This window comes from Pogona vitticeps, chromosome 2 (assembly GCF_051106095.1).
Source record: "Pogona vitticeps strain Pit_001003342236 chromosome 2, PviZW2.1, whole genome shotgun sequence".
Lineage (NCBI taxonomy): Eukaryota > Metazoa > Chordata > Lepidosauria > Squamata > Agamidae > Pogona > Pogona vitticeps.
This window is the reverse complement of record NC_135784.1, coordinates 188,293,189-188,308,969: the sequence shown is the minus strand read 5'-3', so window position 1 is coordinate 188,308,969 and position 15,781 is coordinate 188,293,189. Positions and strand designations below refer to the sequence as shown.

Here is a 15,781-nt window from a genome sequence, read left to right as displayed (position 1 = left end):
GTTCCTGGCAGTGAATCCCTTTCTCAAGTTGTATCTATCATTGCCTGGAGAGGCCAGGCCACGTACTGTTAATATTCTTGTTCATCACTACAGACTCCGATTGATCACTAATGGTACTGACACATGGGGCAGTGATATCTGTCGTGGTACAATTGCTGAAAGAGAGAGGAATGAAAACACACCTATATGTGTAACAATGGATTCCTAAAGATTACTTCGGGACATGGGATCAGTTACACCAGTCACCAGAACCAGCATGGTCTGTGAGATCTTCCCTCTCTCCCGGAACCTGCTTTTAAATGCTCCGAACATTAGCAGCATCTGATACATGGGATGATGCCTATCTGGCAGAGTCTACATCCACAACCTGAAGAGCAAAACAATTAAGAGCAAAACAAAGGAGAGCCAGTTGCCCATGCATTACTGAATTAGTTGCTTTAAGTTCCCAAGACTACATCCTTTCTATCCTTGGGAAAATAATGGTGCTAAAGGTTAAAAAGCAATAGCAGATGCTTCCCTGTTGTGGGTAGCTAGATCTGGCCTGTGAGGGTACTCTGGAAAACCATAGATGAAAACACCCCAAACCCAAACAGTGTATTCCAAAATGGATGTGCTCCATTAAATCAACCCGTTTATATATAACTTATAGCTTAATGAGTTAGGTATGTCTGGCTGTGGAGCCAGGGAGTGGGAGTCTGATTCCCCACTGTGCCTTCAGGGGAAAGCCAGCCTGTGTAGCCATGGGCAATCTGCATAGTCTCCAGATATCCCCAGAAGAAGGGAATGGTAAACTCTAGTTACAGTACTTTCTACCTAGAAAACCCAAAATTCACTTGATGGCACATGATTATTATTCATTGCCATATTTAAAATGATACATGTGTGGACCTACAGTTGAGGATCAAGTAGCCAATGAGACTATAAACGAGTACAAAGTTCTGAGCTCTTTATTGAACACCTTGATGTTTTCACAACTACAGAATCAGGCCTTTAATGGTGACAAGCCACCAGTACACAGACTTTTGTTATTGCATGAGTAACCTCCAAATCCTGCTGGTCCTTGGAACTGAAATTCTTCACACAACTGGGAAAATTTAACTGGCAAGTAGCTTGGAAATAATGCAATGTCTGTAGATATTACAGCATTTTAACTAACTATCAGAAGAATGCTTTCAGCTAGGTCACACTATGCCCCATCAGTTCCAACTGGTAACCTGCTGAGAGCTTTACTTTTTCCAAGGGGTGGAATCTCATTCCGCATGCTCTGCTACTAGCAGTCATCTTTTACAGAAAGAATACTCTCAATCTAAGAGGTCAAGTGCATACAAAGAACAGAAAGTTCTTTATACACTTTTATAATTATGCAGTCGAGTTTCCCGCATTTGGGGAACAGAAACTCAAAAGTTCTGAAGAGATAAAATTGAAAGATGGGAGTTTTGAATGACAGGTCTATCATTAGTTTGCTCTTTTTTTGTGTGTGGCATAGGTCAATTTGTGCTAGAAGCCTAAGCTAGCACTTAAAAAGCAAGCACGGAACATGTGTGGGTTGTGGGAAACTGACAAATTCTATCTTAAAGAATGCTTGGTCAAATTTTGGACAGATTATTGATCTATGAAGTGCAGTTTAGGGCTGCGTCTTCACCTGTGGTCCACCATCTCCACGTTCAAGAAACCCAAACCGGTGCTAAGACATTATAGATGCAGTAGGAAGGAGCTTTGCCCATTGACTGGTTCTTTTAAGTCTGGGAAGTTGATACTGACGTTGTGGATGCCTGCGAGGACGACGATGCTTTAGTCCTAGGAAAATAGTATCTGAAGAGGTAAGTTAGGGATTTCTTCCATTCTTGGTTGCTAGAAAATATCTATAACTACCAACAGCTTAAGTCAACAAGTAAGATGATCTGGTACTCATTATGGAGCTGCTTACACAGGACACAGGTTTTACCTGGTATGTCCATAGAATAGTGATTGAAAGGAACACCATTTAACTTAGCGCTACTCCTGAGTAAATATGAGAGCACAATGCTGTCCACTTCCCCATCTTTGCTAGTGCTCTGAACTTTAATAAAGATGGGAGAAAGGGACTTTGGTAGAACTTTAGGGTAATTTTTTGGGTTAAGATGGCCTAAAGGGCAAAAAAGGGGCATTTCTTCTTGTCCAAGTAACGTCCCTTGGAATGATAAGTCATCACATAGCATGCTTCTTGGGGTGCTAGTAACTCTTTGTTTTCAAAGTGAGTAGCAGGTCAGCCTGTCCAGCAACGAATGCAGACATGGCTTCTCTTAAAAAGATGTAAAAGAAAAAAAGAAAAGAAAAAAGGGCTGGTGAAGGGGAATCTTTTAGTTCAGTCTGAAATTCTTAAACATGCCCATGTGTACTTTTCTAACTCTGTTACCTCTACAGCCATATTTCTTTCTTTCTTTCTTTCTTTCTTTCTTTCTTTCTTTCTTTCTTTCTTTCTTTCTTTCTTTCTTTTTTTCTTTCTTTCTTTCTCTATCTATCTATCTATCTATCTATCTATCTATCTATCTATCTATCTATCTATCTATCTATCTATCTATCTATCTATCTATCTATCTATCTATCTATCTATCTATCTATCTATCTATCTATCTATCTATCTATCTATCTATCTATCTATCTATCTATCTATATCCTGCCCATCTGGTCTATACAACCACTCTGCGCAGCTTCCAATATAACATGTACAATAAAATAACACAGCAACTCAATATACAGCAAAAATAACTGCTGCAAATACATTGTTTCAGCTCTAGCATATACTGTACGCATAGGATTGGGCTGGAAGAATTTTTTCCAAACAAGAAATGTTTCTGGATCTGCAAGATGATCTGTGCTGAACAGCTCTTACCCCCACCCCCAATATGCCAGCTAAGGGAATGTGATGGATCATTTATATTTCTGACTCATGTAAAAAATTGCTGCCAAGACGTTCTACTGTAGCATATGCAACCTCTGCACTGCACTGCCTCCCAAACTGTTGGGGAATTTACACAAAAAGATTAAACTAATTGCTCATCAAGCCAGCAAGGAGCTAATATTTTCAAGCTGAAATGTGATAATTCATTTGCCAGAACGCACAATCATTTCCCAGTGTCTACTTTCTGGCTTTTACAAATACGGCAACACTATTCTGAGCGCTGTAAAATGGCGGCTTTGACAAGGATACACAAATGTAGGGATTCCTCGTGTTGCCAAGTATTTGCGGATCAGACGCTCTGTTCCATACCAGTTAAAGCCTTTGGTGGAATAACCAATGCGAGGAAGATGGACGCTTGCTGAAAGAAAGAGGGAGAGGAAAGGAAGAGAGTTGCATTTAAGGTGGAAAAATCTTCGTTAAAAACTCTTCAATTATATGTTGATAGCAGCTAGTGTGGTAATGGGGAAAAAGTGGAAAATGGAGACATGGGCAACAAAAGAAGATTGGAGAGATAAAATGCTTGAATTTGCTGCAGTGGCAAAACTCATGAATTATGTAAACAGAAGACCAGCTAGAAAATTTGGGAAAAAATGGGAAAAGTATTTTGTCTCTTAAAAATAATTAGAAGGTGTAGAGAACCAACTTTTCAAAAAGTATTAGGTAAAATGAGTAGACTTCACATTCTAAAATGTTAACAAAAACTAAAGTATGCCACTGCTTAGAAAAATATGGGTAGCACAGATTTTAAAATAAGAAGGCGATTAGATTAGATTAGGCATCCTTCAGTCTCAAGAGACTATGGTAATGTGCTCTGAATAGAGGACTTGGAATAGCATCTAGTGTGGCTGAGAAGGCTACATAAGCTATATAAAATGGACTATCAGTTGTCCTTGATATATATGAAATGTATGATTTTTCCCCTGTAGCTTTCCTTCTGCACTTCCAATATACTGTATTTCAAACAGCAGCAAAAGAAACACTAAGATATAATGTCTGGCTTGTGCAAAATAAATAAAACTATACCCTAGACCAGGGAGGGAAGGGTGAAGAAGGTCAGCATGACCCCCAACATGAGCCACCAGTCCTGAGGACTAGCTCCCACTCTGGATGCTTCTTCCACTGTGCAATCTGAAGCACAGACCAATATTTCCTTAACAAGCCCCTCCCCCCAATATTTTGCCTCAGTTAAACAGTAACAGATGCTTTCTTTAGTGTACTTCTCCCTGGAAGACGCGTCAATTGCATGTGAACCAAGACAGCAGAAAAACGAGGTATCAATTAAATGGAAGTAGGGCACAGCCAAGCTTTCTATGTCCATTGTGGAGGAAGGGGCTCAGAGAACTTTGTCCAACCACTGCAGGAGTGGTTCTGTGGCAGAGCCAATCTTATTGGTGCTTCCAACTTTAATTATTTTTTTTTAAGACCAGGGAATTTGGACAGATCTTTATTACAAACGGTTATCAGGTTTTTCTGAAACTCAAGATGATCTCAGTGGTACAAAACATCTTTTACCATCACCATCTGGTTCCTCACCGACACCCCAGTAATCTCTTCATTGGATTATGAGAATGTCTTAGAAGTGAGGCTTTCCTTGAAAATTGCGTTGAGAGCTTTAGCTGAATTCGCAGTTCAGCTGCTAACCCTCTGGTCGGCTTGTCTCACTGGTGCTGTACTACGTCGGTTCTCGAGCAGCAACCCCCGCTGCCACTTTGGAAGCAAGCTCCATTCAAGATGTCATACTTTAAAGCTCTAAATGGGCTAGGTTCCAAATATTTGAAGAAGTGCCTCTTCCTATTTCAAGCTGTGCATATCCTGAGATTATCAGGGAAGGCCATTCTCTGTGTGCCTCCCAGAGAAGTGTGCATCATCTACAAAAGAGAGGGTCTTCCTATATGATGATGTGTTCATGATTGTGGGATGTCCTCCTTTGAGACATAAGCCTGGAACTAATGCCATATTCTAGAAATAGGCACAAACCACTGGTCCAACAGTTTCGGAGTCCCACCTCCTCCAGCAGGCACCCACTCAAAGGCAATGGCCCAGCTTCCCTGCCTTACCTCTTCTGGGTGCTGCCTCCGACTGGGCACCCGCCAGAGGTGGGGCTCGGAAGTGCCAAACCAGCAGCTCCTGTCCATCTCTACTGTATTCTTTTGACTTCGGGTGAAAAGCCTCTTATACATCCTTATATTTTTAGATTCAAGTCGGTAAGAGTTTAGAAATGGTTGCATGCTTCACTGTTATTTTGATGGTTAGATTTTCAGTTATTACTGGAATATTATGTTGTGTATTTTATTGTTTCCAGGTTCTTTTCTGGACACTGTCCTGACATTTCTTTTGAGATGAAAGCACAGTCCATAACACTGTAACACTTAAAAAAAAATCAACTCAAGTCTAAGCAACATGTCAAAATGTACTTATTGTGGAGCTAGGAGTTTGTCTGAGATGAGAATTTTGAAGTGCCCAAGGGAGATCAAGAGGTCTTCTGCAGGTGCAACTAACTCCAGAAGGCACAGGAGATCTCTGATGTAAAAAAAACAAAAAACAACCCTGTTATATCCGTCAAAGTTGCGGCTGTTGGAATTCTTGAGTATCCCAGACCGGAATGTCTTAGATGTGCTTTCCCACTTGTTTGAGCAGGACCTGCAGGAATCTACATGTCAAGGGAGGGTCATTATGTTCCTTCCCTTTCAACACCCTCAGACAGCCACACTTACCATCTCTTTTCTTGGCTGCTAGATAAATTTTCTTTAACCCCCTTTCCAAATCAGGGAGCTTGATTCCAGACAAATTGTTGGAGCGGTCACGGTGCTGGGCTACAACGAGGGCCAGCTGGGAAGACATTAAAAGAGATATGTAAGAAATTATATATGCTGAAAATCACTCAGAAAACTAACGGCTTAATTTATTGTCCAGAAACAGACTCCTCCTTTTTAAACACATGTTATAGTGCCTCTGGATTATGTCTGAGAGAATTCCAATATCTGATTTTTTTAAAAAATCATTGTTACAGTTGTTCAAAATTGCAAATAACTAAAGGATTCTAAGGGACGTGGTGGCGCTGCGGGCTAAACCGCAGAAGCCTGTGCTGCAGGGTCAGAAGACCAAGCAGTCGTAAGATCGAATCCACGCGACGGAGTGAGCTCCCGTCGCTTGTCCCAGCTCCCGCCAACCTAGCAGTTTGAAAGCATGCAAATGCAAGTAAATAAATAGGGACCACCTCGGTGGGAAGGTAACAGCGTTCTGTGTCTAAGTCGCACTGGCCATGTGACCACGGAAGATTGTCTTCGGACAAACGCTGGCTCTATGGCTTGGAAACGGGGATGAGCACTGCCCCCTAGAGTTGAACACGACTGGACAAAAATTGTCAAGGGGAACCTTTACCTTTAAAGGATTCTAAAAGCAGAGACTATTTTGGCAGAATTCCTGGAAGTGAAAAACAGAGTTGCTTCTAAGGGTGTTTGATAACATTCAAACTGTACTACTAATAGGATTATTGTATGCTCGTTCTATGTCCAGTGCCATTTTTTATTTGGCCCCTCTTTTAAAACAGTGGTTCTCAAACTGGGGTTCCCAGATGTTCTTGGACAGCAATTCCCAGAAGCCTTCACCTCTTGCTGTGCTGGCCAGGATTTCTGGGAGTTGCAGGCCAAGAACATCTGGGTCAACCAAGGTTGGAAACCACTGTTTTAGAAGATGTTATTTCAAATGGCTCAAATATAAGGAAAAAGAAAAGCATCTCTCTGTACAATTACCAAGTCCTGTCCTTTGTTTCGAGACTCCTTATCATCAATAGGGAATAAAATTGTTCCTCCTAATGCAAGATCTGTAAAAACAATTAATAGAAGGGGAAAAATTACTACCATGAGGAATAAAGGTGAAGAAATTAATGTTAATGATTCTTTCTCCCTTTTACATTGTATTCTTTAGATGGGGAACAGAGCTGACAGAGGCTTCTATCTAACATGCAGATTAATCTGTATTTAAAAGTATGCAATGGGGAAGGAAGGATGATTCTAGATAAGACAATTATGGGTTCACACCATTTACTTTTCAATGGACTGGATCTTATTAGCTGTCTAGAGATGTTTCTGTGATGTCACACTGTAGATTAACAGAAAATCTTAAATTTAATACTGATACATCACTTCCCCAAATCAAGGCAAACACAAGATAAAAACAACATCTCAATCTTAGCACAGTTTTCTTGTGTGTTTTCCCTCTTTGGGAGGGATAAAACCCCTCCCTCATAGACAAATAAACCAGTTAAGGAGTTCTAGTTTGTTCTTAATGTAAGAGAAACCAAGTTGGCATTATGTCCTTTTAGAATACCTTAATAACTGCTAATTCTAGAAATGGGAGAGTCTGATTAAAAACAGAACATTATAAATGGAAACTGAAGCTAAGACTAAGACAGTGTTACTCTGGCTCACCTTTCATCTTTCCTGCCAACTCATATATTTTCTTTGGTTGGTCGGATCGATTCCTGAGTGCAGTGAACAAGCCTCCTCTTCCCCAATAGCCAGAGTCATCTTTAAAAAAAGAGTTACGTGAAAGAGGTTTCTACTGAAAATGGAGGAAAAAGGCCAGTAAGGGAAGGGTTCGTCGATATGGACTGACAGAAGATCCACTCTCAGAATTCATGGCGTTTGTTGAACCGGAAGACTATTCTGCAGATGCAAAAACCATTAACCCTGCAGATATTTACTGCCTTACAAACCCTGAACACTTGATGCTCCGGTGTTAGACTGTAGAGGGAGCCAAACCCCACAGGAAGCAAATAGCCACTCCCTCCAAACAAGTCCTAGTTTAAGCCACTTGTGTAAACACATTTTGGAGCCATGGATTTGACCTCTTTGGACTGTAGTTGTCAGAAAGATAGGTAGCTCTACCTCACTAAACTGTGCCACTCAAACTATTTCTGGTGTTTACCTGTGTGCCATGTAGTAGAGAAGGAGTCTGAAGAAAAGGAGAAAGCCTGAGTTCAGTGTACTCCAAACTTCCAGAACATCAGGTTTTAAAAGAACTTACTTCCAAGTGGCAGAATGACATATCCAAATTATAAAATGGCCATTAGAGTCCATAAATATTCTTTTCCAACCATTTAAGTCATTGTCTACAGGGCATCAACAGGGAGTTGGATTACAATTTGTTGGCCAAGACTAAAACTATGTTAGCCACTACTGGAAGGGTCCTTATAAACAGATTAATGATGTGGAAGGGTCTTTGGGGCATAACTGCTGGTCCTGGCTTAATTATTTACTTGGTCAGAAAAAAGTGACAGGGAATTCTGGCTAGCAAGGGAGCAAACTGTCTGGCAGTCCAGCTTAGAAACCAGGTGAGCTGCCAGAGGAAGGGCAGAACCACAAGGACTAGGGACAAGAGTACTGCAGAAATCACCCCTCTGGCCCACACTGAACGGAACAGGAGTGAGGATGGAGGGCATGCACGCTTCAGTCCCCATCACCGCTTTTCTCATCAGCTAATGTTGCAAGAGATGAGTTCCAACCAAACAGGGCATCTCAGGAGGCCATGGTCTCTCAGAAATCCAGTTAACCCAATGCTTAAAAACTAGCCTGCCCAATAACGTGTATTCCACCTACCTACACAGTGCACAATGATGGCATCCTCTTCTCCTGCTGCAGGATGGGTAACATCACCCATAATGTACCTGATGGAGGTCAGGTCTGGGTCCGTATATTTCAGAGTCACATCCAGCCTGCCTTCCTCTTCCTCCTCCTCCTCACTGCTCTCTTCTGATTCAATGCAGTAAGATCTGTAATGATTAGCTTCCCACCAAGCCATTCTGAATTACAGAAAGATGAAGAAAACAGACAGATCATTAAGCAATACTTTCCTTATCTTAAATAACCAATGCACAATTTACTGAAACTGTAACAGTATGAGTGCCAAGTGAGGTGAAGCTTGAAAGGCACCACCAGATCAGTTTTTTTCTTAACGATGATACCTGGGATCGTCCTGAAAGATGTATGTAGTTCATGCACCTCTTTTCATTTGTGTACCAGACACAATGGCTAAATATTTTTATGCAGAAGGAAGGTAGATGGCGCAACATTCAATCGCTTCCAGTCGACAATTAAAGAATCCTAATTGGGATTCTCAGGCATGCAGGGAGATTTTTGGAAATTAAAGACATCCCTCATCCTGTTGCCCCCAGTCCTGGAACGTTCCGAATGTTTCAGAAATGCTTTAATTTCTGAAAATTGTTGCAGCTGATGATGCCATCAGCCTTATGCAACATAAATTTATGCTTCTAGATAACAGAATCATGAAGTTGAAAGGAGCCTATAAGGCCCTCAAGTCTACCCTCCCTGCTCAATGCAGGAATCCAAGTCAAAACAGATCAGACAAATGGTTGTCCAATTTTCTTTTGAATTCCTCCAGTGTTGGAGTGCTCCTGATGTAATTGTTTTCATTGTTGTACTGCTCTAACAGTTAGGAATTTTTTCCTGGTCTTCAGCCAAAATCTAGATGGTCTTAAATCCATTACTGGGTTGAACTCTGAAGGACCCCAATGGCTTAGACTTCTTTCAAAAGAACCATGCGTGCAAAGCACCTACTTTTTCTGGTGCTCCGCTTCTGCTTTCTTCTGCTTCCTTTCTTCCCTGAGCTTGGCCCTCTTTGCTGCTGCCTCCTGTAGTTTTCGTCGCCGAATCTCCAACTCTTCTGGACTTAATTTACGTCTTTTCTTTTCAGGGCCCATCTGAATACCTGTTATCAGAGCCTAGAGAAGGAAAGGCATGTCTATGGTTATTTTGTTGCACTCTGAATGGTTGATCTGTTTTAATGAGAGGGCTACACAAAAATGTGATGTCTCTTTTTGTTTTCTCTGTGTCATTTAACCTTCACCAGGATTTGGGAGCAGGAAAATTTGAAGCTGTAGAAAGGCCTGGATTAGTTGGAGCCCAATGAGAGTGCTCTCCTTTTCATTCCTATTTTTTGTGGGTTTTAGAAGCTCCTGAGCACCTTCCACATTGTGCTGCTTAGTTGTGCCTCTATGTATCTTTAAAAAAATGTGGAGGGATATTTGTTCCATTTATTCCACACACAAAAGAAAAAGAGAAGGCAGAGGAGAGATCTCTTCCCATATCCAAGCTGTTGTGGTTTTTCTGTAGATGGGCTTTGATTATATCTTTTACCTTTACTTGCTATCTTGCTTTTCATAGTTTTTGGGAAAGAAGGCTGTGTGTCTCTTTTATTTTGCTATTTTTCTCCCCTCTGTGTGTGTGTTGGGAAAGGGATGCTGTCCCCATTTGACAGATTTTCTTACATTTTATTTGGTTCATTTACTTCTACTAAACGTTTTGGTGATTTTTTTTTTTGATTTTGTTTGGCTGTTGTTGTACCGTTGCCAGCTTTTTAAGTAGATTGTTTCTCTGTTGACTTGCCCCTCTTGATTTTTAGAGGAGTTGTTTCTTAAGGGTTCTTTTAGAATTTGAAGACCAGAAAGATGAAGGGAGAAAACAAAACAAAATGACCTGAAACAGGCAGCCGCTTTCATGTCAAACAAAAAAATCAGTGCACAAAATAATCAAAAGGAATCTTCTAGGAAACCCCTCTGGCCATCGCCACTCTTGAGTGGGAGTGGCAGTGGTGACTCTCACACAGAAAAAGACCCAAAATGAATCAAAAATAAATATATTAACTGTACACATCCTTGATGCCAACTGCTGCTACTACAGCAGGTCTACATATTCACCATGATTTCCAAATAGTTTTCCCATGATAATTTACCATTAATCAAAACAGATGTTGAAACCGAGTTCTAGCAAGCTAAGGCTCAAGTTAAATCTAAAGATTTATTTTAAGCTGGTTTTGGAACTTGATAAGTGTTTGTACTTCAGGTGAGAAGAGGGGAGCACACTCACCTCTGCCCCTCTATCCTCACTTCTTCCTGCATAAATCAGAGCATCTGAAGAGAGAGGATGGGGGGCATTCTACATCTGAGGGCTCTCCATGTGAATCAGCTTCTGATTCCATGGAAAGCCTCTACAAGGGTTTTCCTCCTTCAGAAACACAGTGACACTTGAGAAAAGAACAATGGAGGGGGCAGGCCTAGCGTTAACTCCCACCACCACCACCTTGCATGTAACCATACACAAATGCTTATGAATAACTGAACAGGGCTTCAGTGTATGCTGCTTCTTTCTACCCCAAAACTGAGAGAATACTGTGAGTGGTGACAGTTTTCACTTTCCAGTGATTCCCTGGGATACACTGGGATTCAGGTGCCATTAGTTGAGAAAGCATGGCGTATACATCTCTTCCCTTATGTGGCTCCACGTTTCTAAGTTCCTCCCAACTACGACAGCAAAATGGCTTCAGCTTCCACAGACAATTCTTTCTTTTCCTACACAAAATATTCTGGCTAAAAAATAAGCCAACAACTATGAATATTTTTAAAGGCGCAGATTTAAATGACATGCTAACAAACCAGCCCATGAAACCAATTACTCAAATGTAAAAAAAGGTCCCATTTTATCATCCATGCTTACATTTGCTTTATTTCTGAGAGCTCTTCCTTCTTGACTGATATCTTCAAGGAGTGCTTTCTGAAGATTGAGCAACTGATCAAAAGCTTTCTGGTCCTCCCTGCTAGGTTCCGTGGAGTAGTCCTTCCCTTCGTATAGGTACATGTGGCCTTAAAAAAAATACATACACACACCAACAACTCCAGTTGATCCACTGACACCACAAGGGACTTGATTCAGCATTGGCTTCAACATCATAATCTTTCTTGATGATGATCTCTTTACTTTTAGAAACTGGCCCCTAATGATGTTCCATTTAAGCAATTCTAACTGAGCCTTCGGTCGGAAGACCCAAGCATTTTGTAACCTTAATATGGTATAGATCACCATGAAGATGGAGAAACTGTCGCTAAAAGCTCCCATGAAAGGAAAATACAGCCAAGATTTTTGGATGCTATTAGATGTCAAGTTAATGTTTACCCTTCCCTATGACTTAAAAACACATTAACAAATAGAACTGCCCCATCACATCTATTTTTTGCCCTAACACTCCAGTAAGAACTTCAGAAAAACAGAATACAGAGATAAAAATGGACAGAAGAGCCACTGTTGGATTAGACAAGGGTTCATCAAGTCCACTGATGGATATCAAAGTGCTTCGGGGTGGGTGGGGAGGGACTCACAGGCAGGGCCTGAAGGCAGCAGCTACTGCTCGCCCTCTTATTTATTTATTTATTTATTTATTTTATTTATATCCCGCCTATCTAGTCGATAGACCACTCTATCTAGACCTCTCCCTAGACCGTTATGAAGATCTACTGCCTTTGGAATGCCTTCAGCGACCACGGTCAAATAACTGCCAAAAGTTCCATCGTTCTAAAAAATCTTGCCATTTAAGCAAGACACAACACCAGCCTTGTCTGCCGGCCTTGGAGAGTTTTGAGCCAGTAAATCTTCCAAGTGGTGGGATCTGGAACTCGGGGTGACTAGTGAGACTGACTGGAGTTACGGAAAAGAAGGCTTGTCAATAGAAGCAGCAGCATTAAATTCTGAAGGCAGAGGATGAAGGCAAGGAGACTGGAAAAGCAGAGGAAAGGAGAATGGGCTAGATCAGGATTTTAAAACAAGCCTTAATTCCCAACAGCATGAAATTCTGATCTCTATGTGTTTTTTTTTTTCCCAAAGTCTAGGTCAGAGTTGTCCACATACTTTCTAGATGTTGCTCTTCATCTCCCTCTCCAGTAGACAACACAGGGTCCATTAGCCACATCCCTCCTCTTGTATCACCAAGGATGCTTCCCAGGTCCATGTCAGAGATCGTACTTCCCTCTGATGACAACAGTCTGTCCAAACCAAACTTCAGGATTTCGCTCAGCTTTCAAGGAATTGAAAACAACAAAGCATAGAAAGTCACCCTTGTTAGCTCTTCCAACGCTTCTGCAATTCCATTCCTATACATAGGGAAGCAGCGGCAGCAGCCTGGACATGGGAGAACAAGACCCAATGAACGGAGTCATAATGGCCATGTACTTGTCTCTGTACTACTTGCTTGTGAGACGACACAGTCGCCTAGTGGAACCCAGCTTGACAACGATAAAGCCACCACAGTATTCATGATCAAAGGGGATGCCGATGCAGAAAACCCGATGCATTGAGCTACCTTCATCATGTTTGCCTGTCTATTTTGCTCTGAATTGAAGATCAAACCAATAAAGCAACAAACCTTTACAGGAGGGTTTTTCCTCCCCAAACTATCTCCTGAGTGCAATTTTTAAAGCAAAAGTCATTGAAGAGGCAACAACACTGGGAGCAAACAAAATGGCTCTACCAGTTCCTGGAGGCTCTTTCTCTATAAATGTTAAAGTTTCCTTGTGGTTTGTTGACCAAGCCGAACATCTTCATAGAATAATGACTTTTCCTTGTATCTTCAAATTCCCATGTTATCTTTACAAACAAGAGACTGAGCACGTTATGTGTTATTAACATTGCAAGGGGTTTTGTTTTAGTTTTTAAAATCCTTCTGGAAGGACTCCTCTAGGCTGCTTTGGCCTCTTGCTTTCCCGTACGATGTACATGAACAAGAAAGGGCAAAAAGGAGAAACCAGAGAACTACAGACTGGTCAACTTGACATTAATCCCAGGGGAAATTCTGGAGCAGATTATAAAGCAGTCACTCTGCAAGCACCTTGAAAACAATGCTGTAATAACTAGAAGCCAACATGGATTTGTTAAGAATAAATCTTGCCAAACTTATCTGATCTCATTTTTTGATCAGGTAGCGTCCCTGGTAGACTGTGGGAATGCTATAGATATATCTTGACTTCAGCAAAGCCTTTAAGAAAGTGCCTCATGAAATTCTGATTAACAAACTAACTAGAGGTGGGCTAGGTAGAACAACTGCCAGATGGATACATAGTTGGTTACAGAATCATATTCAGAGAGTGCTTATCAATGGCTCCTTCTCAAACTGGGAGGAGGAAACAAGTGAAGTAGCACAAGGCTCAGATTTGGGCCTGCTACTCTTCAACATTTTTATTAATAACTTGGATGGGGGGTGCAAGGAATACTGCAAATTTGCAGATGACATAAAACTGAACAGAATAGCTAATACCTCAGAATCATAGAATAATTGAGTTTGAAAGGACCTATAATTTGAACCAAATTCAAACCAGGAACAAAATTCAAAAAGATCTTTATAAGCTTGGGCACTGGACTGAAAACAACAGAATGAAAAGTAACAGAATAAGTGCAAAGTTCTACACCAAGGGGAGAAAAAAAACCAAATGCACATTTACAAGGTGGAGAATACTTGGCTCAGTAATACCAGAAGTGAGAAGGATCTTGGAATTGTTTTAGATCACAAGCTGAATATGAGCTGACAGTGTTATGCAGCTGCAAAAATGGCAAATGCTGTTTTAGGATGCATTAACACAGCTACAGTCTCCAAATTCTGGGAGGTACTAGTCCCCCTCTATTCAGCATTGGTTAGGCCTCATCTTGAGCACTGTGTCCAGTTTGGGACTCTGTCCTTTACAAAGCGACTGGAAACCCTGTCCTATGAGGAAAAACTGAAAGCACTGGGCATGTTTAGCCTTGAGAAAAGACGAATGTGGAGACAAATGACAGCATTTTTCAAACACTTGATAGCTAGTCATACAGGATCTGTTCTCAGTCATCCTAGATGGCAGGACATGTAATAATGGACTCAAGCTACAGGAAGCCAGATTCAGGCTGAATATCACGAAAAACCTGGTAACGGTTAAAACAGAATGACAGTGGAGCCAATTAACTCTGGAGGTGGTGAGTGCTCCAACACTGGAGGCATTCAAAACTGGAAACCATTTGTCAGACCTGCTTTGATTTGGATTCCTGCCTTGACCAGGGGGTTGGACCTGAAGGCCTTATAGGCCCCCTCCAACTCCATTAGTCCATGATTCTATGCAATCTGTTTGCTGCCGCCACAGATTTTTAATGAAAGTGGCCCTGATATTGCACAAAAGTTTCAATGGCTGGGCAAAGCCACTTTTGATCTCTCTTTTACCTCATGATCTGTGTCACCAGAGGACTTCTGTGCTCCAAGAGCAAATTGGCCACCTTCAATAACAGCATTTGTTAGCTGGAGCTTTGATGCTGCTCGGCGGTGGATGAGCTCTTCCACTGTGTCTCTCCCAATCAAGCGAATCACTTTTACAGGCCTGAAAGGGAAAAAGTGAACATTTTATATATAAGGTGTACACACACACACACACAATTAGGTGTATGCATTTGATCACAAGAGGCTAAGGCCTGTGGAATCCTTATTGCTGATTTATGTAAGACAAAAAAAGTCCTGGTGACGAATTCCCCTTCAACCTGAGCCAGTACTCAGCAAGACAACCAGCACATCATTAATGAGTAGCCATCTGTGTCCTAATCATGCCATTTCTTTTAAGCAAGTGTAAGCTGGAAATAGGATTCTGGCTACTGAGAACAAAATAAAGGAAGAACACTTCATGAAACTTATGCGAATGAAACTAGTTCATTACTTCTTTCAAATGCCATCAGTTCCCCAGATTAACCTGTCATTCATTCCTGGTTCACAAATGCTTTTTTGCCAGCTGCAAGCATGTCTGTTCTCTCCTTAGGTCTCATTTCCTTAGGATCCATAGCTGTGCAAGCCTCCTGCTTCAGATCTAGCCAGGACAGTCACTGCTATGGACTGAAGAGAACAACTGGGATGGCTACAGGATCTCCACCCTCATTCCCAGCAGCAGACTGCAAGTATCCTCCTAGCAGTGCCAGAACTTTTACCCTGCACTTCCATGCTACTTTTACCACACCTTGCCACAGACCAGATCAGTTTTTGTCTACA

The 15,781-nt window shown here is 41.4% G+C and overlaps 1 protein-coding gene across 6 annotated transcripts in view; it reads right to left on the bottom strand.

Annotated features, from left to right (window-relative positions):
• Positions 1-929: 929 nt before the first annotated feature.
• Positions 930-15,781, bottom strand: part of CHD1L (chromodomain helicase DNA binding protein 1 like) — a 45,981-nt gene continuing 31,129 nt past the window's right edge. For all 6 annotated transcript variants that reach the window (XM_072991675.2, XM_078386708.1, XM_020815098.3 and 3 more), the window contains 10 exons: positions 14,972-15,125; positions 12,640-12,805; positions 11,455-11,600; positions 9,520-9,683; positions 8,542-8,744; positions 7,372-7,470; positions 6,694-6,764; positions 5,656-5,770; positions 3,191-3,299; positions 930-1,812 (listed from right to left, as the gene is read on the bottom strand). In XM_072991675.2, the coding sequence (XP_072847776.2) occupies positions 1,737-1,812; positions 3,191-3,299; positions 5,656-5,770; positions 6,694-6,764; positions 7,372-7,470; positions 8,542-8,744; positions 9,520-9,683; positions 11,455-11,600; positions 12,640-12,805; positions 14,972-15,125 (1,303 nt within the window). In that variant the 3' untranslated portion in view covers positions 930-1,736. The remainder of the gene's footprint in view (positions 1,813-3,190; positions 3,300-5,655; positions 5,771-6,693; positions 6,765-7,371; positions 7,471-8,541; positions 8,745-9,519; positions 9,684-11,454; positions 11,601-12,639; positions 12,806-14,971; positions 15,126-15,781) is intronic.